General features: G+C 42.2%; 1 protein-coding gene across 1 annotated transcript in view; it reads left to right on the top strand.

The window, feature by feature from the left end:
• The window catches only part of COL7A1 (collagen type VII alpha 1 chain), a 193,444-nt gene that overhangs the window by 147,306 nt on the left and 38,638 nt on the right, over positions 1-7,500 (top strand). The window contains exons 66-71 of the mRNA XM_075322059.1: positions 2,767-2,802; positions 3,944-3,988; positions 4,101-4,172; positions 4,280-4,324; positions 4,831-4,893; positions 5,689-5,733. Coding sequence (XP_075178174.1) covers positions 2,767-2,802; positions 3,944-3,988; positions 4,101-4,172; positions 4,280-4,324; positions 4,831-4,893; positions 5,689-5,733 — 306 coding nt within the window. The remainder of the gene's footprint in view (positions 1-2,766; positions 2,803-3,943; positions 3,989-4,100; positions 4,173-4,279; positions 4,325-4,830; positions 4,894-5,688; positions 5,734-7,500) is intronic.

Consider the following 7,500-nt stretch of genomic DNA (forward strand, 5'->3'; position numbering starts at 1 on the left):
CTTCCTCCTTCATGGAGCTGAAATCCGGGAAGAGATGGGAGAGTCTCCTGAAGTGAGTGTCCCTCACTGCTGAGTACTTGGTGCAGTGTAGCAGGAGGTGGGTTTCATCCTCCAGGGCCTCCAGGTCACAGTGTTGGCACAGTCTGTCCTCCCTGGGCTTGTAGCTCTGCTTGTGTCGGCTGGATTCGATGGCTAGACTGTGGGCACTGAGTCTATATCGGCTCAGGGTCCTGCGGTCTCTGGGATCCGGGAGTTTTTCCAGATATGGGGCCAGTCTGTAGTCTCTCTGTAGTCTCTGGTACGTGGTCAGTTTCTGTGAGGTGTTGATGTCGGTCCTCCAGTCACTGACATACCTCTCCTGGCCCTCGTCTACCATCTTCCTGATTCTGGTTCTTGTCAGGCTGCTGTGATTGGTTATTTTGTCCAGTTGGGTTTGGGAGAGCTGTGCCAGGGGTCCTGGTTCATCTGGCCCACGTATATATATCAGAGCTTTGTGGTGATGGGAGCTTGGATTGCTCCTCTGTAGGTGAGCCTGAAATGATAGTGACCTCTTCAGAGCCGCTAGGTGTAGAGGGAATCTGCCCAGCTCAGCTCGACAGGCGCTGTTGGAGGTGCTTCGATGGACCTGGAGAAGGGGCTTACAGAATTCCAGGTGGAATATTTCTGTTGGGCTGGAATCCCACCTTGACCAATCTGGGTAAGTGTGAGGGCCCCAGACTTCGCTGCCATACAGGAGGATTGGGGCAATGATGGAATCGAAGATTTTTAGCCAGACCCTCACTGGTGGCTTCAGATGATACAATTTCCTTCGGATGGCATAAAAGGTTTTGCAGGCCTTGTTTTTCAGGGTCTCTATGGCTTGTTTGAAGCTCCCTGACTGGTGAATTTCCAGGCCCAAGTAGGTGTATTTGTCTGTTCCTGTTAGAGTGCAGCCGTTTAGGACAAATGAAGGATGCTGGTCAAATCTTCTTTTTCTCTTCTGGAACACCATGATGTTGGTTTTCTTTAGATTGATCGGTAGTGCCCATGTGGAGCTGAATTTCTACAAAATGTGTAGGTTGTCTTGGAGACCTTTCTCGGTTGGTGACACCAGCAGTAGGTCATCTGCATAGAGCAAGAATTTCACCTGGGTGTCATGGAGTGTGAGACCTGGAGCAGGTGAAGATTCCAGAGCAGCAGCCAGCTCATTGATGTAAATATTGAAGAGCGTTGGACTTAGGCTGCAGCCCTGTCTGACTCCTCGGCTCTGCTGGAAATAAGCCGTTCTTCTACCGTTCACACTCACACTGCAGAGGTTCTCGGTGTAGGAGCTTTTGATGACATCGTAGGTCTTTCCTCCTATTCCGCTTTCCAGCATTTTTAAGAACAAGCCCGGGTGCCACACTGAGTCAAAGGCCTTTTTAAAGTCTACAAAGCAGGCGTATATCTTCCCATGCTTTGTATTGTGGACGTGGCTCTGAATGAGACTGTGCAGGGTGTAGATGTGGTCCGTGGTGCGGTGGTTTGGCATGAACCCTGCTTGGCTTTTGCTCAGGACATTGTGCTCGGTAAGGAAACTGATGATCCTTTTGTTTAGGATGCTGTTGAACAGTTTTCCTAAGTTACTGCTGACACATATGCCTCTATCTATCTATCTATCTATCTATCCCTCTATCTATCTATCCCTCTATCTATCTATCCCTCTATCTATCTATCTATCTATCTATCCCTCTATCTATCTATCTATCTATCTATCTATCCCTCTATCTATCTATCCCTCTATCTATCTATCCCTCTATCTATCTATCCCTCTATCTATCTATCTATCTATCTATCTATCTATCCATCTATCCCTCTATCTATCTATCTATCTATCTATCTATCTATCTATCTATCTATCTATCTATCCATCTATCCCTCTATCTATCCATCTATCCCTCTATCTATCTATCTATCTATCTATCTATATATCTATCTATCTATCCATCTATCCCTCTATCTATCTATCTATCACTCTATCTATCTATCTATCTATCTATCTATCCATCTATCCCTCTATCTATCTATCTATCTATCTATCCATCTATCCCTCTATCTATCTATCACTCAATCTATCTATCTATCTATCCATCTATCCCTCTATCTATCTATCTATCTATCTATCTATCCCTCTATCTATCTATCTATCCCTCTATCTATCTATCATCTATCTATCTATCATCTATCTATCTCTCTATCTATCTATCCCTCTATCTATCTATCTATCTATCTATCTATCTATCATCTATCTATCTATCTATCCATCTATCCCTCTATCTATCTATCTATCTATCTATCCATCTATCCCTCTATCTATCCCTCTATCTATCCCTCTATCTATCCCTCTATCTATCTATCTATCTATCTATCTATCTATCTATCTATCTATCTATCTATCCCTCTATCTATCTATCCCTCTATCTATCTATCTATCTATCCCTCTATCTATCTATCTATCTATCTATCTATCTATCTATCTATCCATCTATCTATCTATCCCTCTATCCCTCTATCTATCTATCTTTCTATCTATCTATCTATCTATCTATCTATCCCTCTATCTATCTATCTATCTATCTATCTATCTATCTATCTATCCATCTATTCCTCTATCTATCTATCTATCTATCTATCTATCTATCTATCTATCTATCTATCCCTCTATCTATCCCTCTATCTATCCGTCTATCTATCTGTCTATCTATCTATCTATCGTACTCTATGATGATATATCGCTTCATCTTGCAGGGTGACAGGGGAGATAAAGGAGAACGAGGAGAAAGTGTAAGTTTTTTGCAAATCTGAATATATGGTATTTTTCATTACAAGCATATATGATACGACCGATGGGAACAGTGAAGATGGATATTCTTAATCTTGTAATATTCTGATTCTTGGACGCCCATCACTTTTGCTTATAAATAGTGATGGGCAGACCTAGATTGTCAAAGTCTGGATCCATACGGTTTCAAACATACCCGAGTGCCGGGCCTGGAATTCTCAGGGAATTCCGGCTAATGATCCAGATTCGGCACTCAGGTAATAGAGAAAAATAAAGGACAAATAAAGAAAAAAAATAAAAAAGCAAGCGCGCTATACTTACCGAGTCTCTGGCGCGGCTTTAACTGCTTCTTTTGCCTCTCATTCACTTCCAAGCGCGTGCATTAGCCTTCATGCATATGCACTGCTTTCTCCACCCATCGGTATCTGTGATTGGTTGCAGTCAGACACGCCCCCAGCCTGTGTGATAGCTTGTCTGATGCTTCCAATCACAGGCCCGGTCTGCGGTTCTATATCGTACAGTAAAAATAAATGAATATAAAAATTGGCATAGGGTCCACCTATATTATGATACCCAGAACAGATAAAGCCTACAGCAACGGGCTGCAGCCCCCAGCCGTGCGCTTATCTATACTGTGTATCAAACTAAAAGGAACCGCATGCGGCTTGTTTTTTATTTTAATATTGTAAATAAATAATTTAAAAAAACAGCGGGATGTCTCCCTCAATTTTGATACCCAGCCATGATAAAGCACGACAGCTGGGAAGATCCATGGTTATTGGGAGCCCCCAGCCTAAAAATAGCAGCCTGCAGCCGCCCAGGAATTTCACATCCATTAGATGTGACAATCCTGGAACTTTATCAGACTCTTCCCGATTGCCCTGGTGTGGTGGCAATCGGGGTAATAAGAGGTTAATGGCAGCCTACAGCTACCACTAAGCCCTAGATTAGTAATGGCAGGCGTCTATGAGACCACCCCCTCCCATTACTAATGTGTAAGTGTAAAGAAATAAACACAAACACCAAAAAAATCCTTTTTTTGGAATAAAAGACCACTTTATATATCTACGGTAGTAATAGATTAACTTTCTGGATATGGCTGAAGACTGGTTGTCACTTCATGCTGATATTTATATCTTACAGGGCAAAGATGGACCAAGGGGCCCTCTTGGACCCCAAGGACCTAAGGTAAGTACCTTATCACAAACTGACATAGGATGAAATATAACTCTTATTATACATTCTTTTATTTTATGTATTGTCCTGCAATTCTTTTAAGCCAATATTACCTTTTATATAGGGGGAAACTGTAGAACTTATTGCCACTGGGCCACGTGGAGAGCGAGGACTACCAGGACTGAAAGGAGTCATGGTCAGTCTCCTTTGCATTACTTAACCCCTTATAATTAAATTGCCTCCATTCAATATCTTGATAGCGCAGGGTCATCTGTAATATCTGCTGTGATTCTTCCCCGTCAGGGCGACCCCGGAGAAGATGGCGAGAAAGGACCCAAAGGAGATAAGGTCTGGTTGTAGTAGTAAGTCTATAGAGAGGTCTTCTACCTTCTTTCGTACACTAAATTCATCATTTCTTTCATTTAATTTACACACAGACATCACCGTTATATTTGTTGCAATGACAACAGTTAAAAAGCTATGAGCCATGTTCATCTCTGTCTGCATTTTACCCCTCGGGGGTTTATACAGCCAAAATTCTGTGCTGATCATTAGTTAGTGGTCAGTGCACTGTTTTGTTCTGATGCAAAGCTCAAAATCCCCTGCATAAAGCTGAAGATAAATGACCAAATTGTGGTTATCTGGAGCCACCACTAGAGGGCGCTTATTGCATACACTGTTATTATATAGGTCAATGTATGAGCAGTCTACAGTAACGTATCAGCTCCTACTAGTGGTGATCAGGAGTATTGCAGCTCCCTGTATGGCCATTATTGAATTATGAACATTCCAGATTGTAATAAAAGTATATATTATATTAAAATCTTTATAACTTTTAATGTTTCTTTTTTCAGGGAACAGAAGGTCCTAAAGGAGATAGAGGTGACCAAGGAGAAAGAGGAAAAGACGGCGCTCCAGTGAGTTTTTTAAAATGTTAGCCTTGTTCCAAAGCATCTAGCGTGAAAAATAAAACCACTTTGTACAATCATTTGATTTTAAGATCTTTTATTTGATGTCTTAAGCTTCTGTGCAGACCTATGTATCTCTATGGTAACAGACTACAAACAAACCCTGTGTAGTCTGCTCAATTATTGATCCTTCCATCCATCTGACACCTACTTTAAAAGGACTCTGTCACCAGGTTTTTGCTCCCCCATCTGAGACCAGCATAATATAGAGACAGAGACCCTGATTCCAATGATGTCACTTACTGAGCTGTTTGCCGTCATTTTGATAAAATCAATGTTTTCTCTGCTGCAGATCTAGCAGTTATACGGAGCTCATGAATATGCTGGACAACCTGGTAGTCCTGTACTGATAATCTTCTGCTGATTAAACAGTGATTTTATCAAACCTGCACTAAGCAGCCCAGTAAGTTATGCATCGCTGGAATCAGGATCTCTGCCCCTACATTATGCTGCTCTCAGATTAAGTGGTAAAAACCTGGTGACAGATTCCCTTTAAGTAAAGAACATTCAGTCGAAGTAGCAAAAAGTAGCAGATATCATAGAGGAAGGATGATCGGACTTGTGTCTGTTATTATGTAGACGCATTAATGTGCATGGGAGCTGTATACAGAAAATGACAGAAACGTTTTAATCAAGACCTAATGTAAAGTTGTCTCGTTTTACATTTTAGATGCATTAGGTACATATTTTGCAATGAAAGTGGACCTTAAGGATATATCTGTACTAAGTGATGTTTTTTTATAGGGAGACCCAGGAGAGAGAGGACTAGCGGGGCCTGAAGGAAAACCGGTATGTCATAAGAAGGAATTGTGGACTAATTTATTAATACCCATCAGGAGAATAGTCCCTGATCCTCATAGGAACCAGCCGGCAATCATCTTCTCATCTATACTTGGACTTTGTGTCCATAGATTCTCAATGCCAGGCTGGAAGCCCATAAAGCTCAGTATTACATCTACCCTAGATTTTATCTCACACCTCATTTTTTGTATACATTTTTTATGCCACTTAATGATTTTTTTTATTAAAGAGTATATACTTTTCTGTGATCATGATCAGTGGGGTCCATCCGCTATGACCCAGGGCCCGTGGACCTGTTGTGCTCAGTTTACTGCCTCACATCTATGATGTCCACACTCGTAGGCCGGTTCACATGTCTGACATTCATGGTCTGAGTATGGACAGCGATGTCCGGACCGGCAGCGGATCTCCAGATCTGGACTCAGGAGCCCCATATATATCTATGAGGCTGTTCAGTTTGGGTTATTAGGCCCTCGGTCGGTCTGGACATCAGGGTTCATACTCGGGCCATAAATGTCGGACGTTGAAACCAAATTGACCTTATGGTCACCTATTTGCTCATTTGTGAAAGTTGTCCAGCACTCACATTTACATAGACGTCTGAGTTTTGTCTTACGGAAGTATGAGCGCTGCAGCCAATCAGTGGTTACTGAGACACTGCAGCGCTCACTTGACATAACAACGTCACCCGACTGCTGTTAGACCCAGTGCAGACATTGCTGAAATGGCCACCAGATCAGGAGGTGAGTGCAAGGTGTTTATTTTCTATGTGACACTATTACATTTAAGAAGAGTTTCTCCAAGTAGAGTATAATAAAGTTCCATTTCATGGAACTGAAAGGTATTGTCCAGGATTAAAAAACATGGCCGCTTTCTTTCAAAAACAGCGCCACACCCAACTTGAGGTTGTGTCTGGTATTACAGCCCGGTTCTATTGAGCAGAGCTGCAATACTAGAACCAATCCATGGATAGAAAGAAGAGAGCAGCCATGTTTAACTAACACTTTACAACTCCTTTAAGTATTCTTACAACTAATTTATCGTTCTGGTTCCATTGACGTTTTTAAAAAGTAAGTGTATGGAAGATTGCACCAAACGGTCCAAAATGGGTAAAACTCCATTTAAGAGAGAACCCAAGTGTCATACCAGACCAGTATAATCTACACCAGTCACACCAGTAAATATCCACCTTTTTTTCTAAACAAGTTCAGTTGTTCTCTGCAGCTTAATATTCTTAAGTTTTAATCACTTGGACCTTTTTTTCCTGATTCGGAGCTCCAAATCCCCTGCATAGACATGAGTTCTCTTTTCTGTCTACTTGCAGCCACCACTAGGGGGAGCGCAGTGCTCAGTGTTTGTACACTAACCTCAATGGCATATTAGTTTTGGAGTACATATCTGAGCTCCCCCCAGTGGGGATTGCAAGCAGTCAAAATTGAAAAGGAAACTTACCCTGAACATAGCGTCATAGTCCAGTGGGCGGTCCTAATCGGTGATTGACAGATCTCCCTGTAAAGTCATACATATGGACATGGCTGATGACATTAGAGAGAGTCAGTCAGAGAGAGGGACAGACAGAGAGAGGGAGACAGAGAGAGACAGACAGAAACAGACAGACAGAGAGACAGACTCCTGCTGCACTGTAGCAAATACTCAGCAGTGAGGGCCTCCCACTTCCAGAAACTTACCAAACTTACCACTCATACCCCGGACTTTCCATCCATGGACGAGGAGATGAAACTCCGCATCCTACTG

The sequence above is a fragment of the Anomaloglossus baeobatrachus genome, chromosome 8, assembly GCF_048569485.1.
Source record: "Anomaloglossus baeobatrachus isolate aAnoBae1 chromosome 8, aAnoBae1.hap1, whole genome shotgun sequence".
In the NCBI taxonomy this organism is placed as follows: Eukaryota; Metazoa; Chordata; class Amphibia; order Anura; family Aromobatidae; genus Anomaloglossus; species Anomaloglossus baeobatrachus.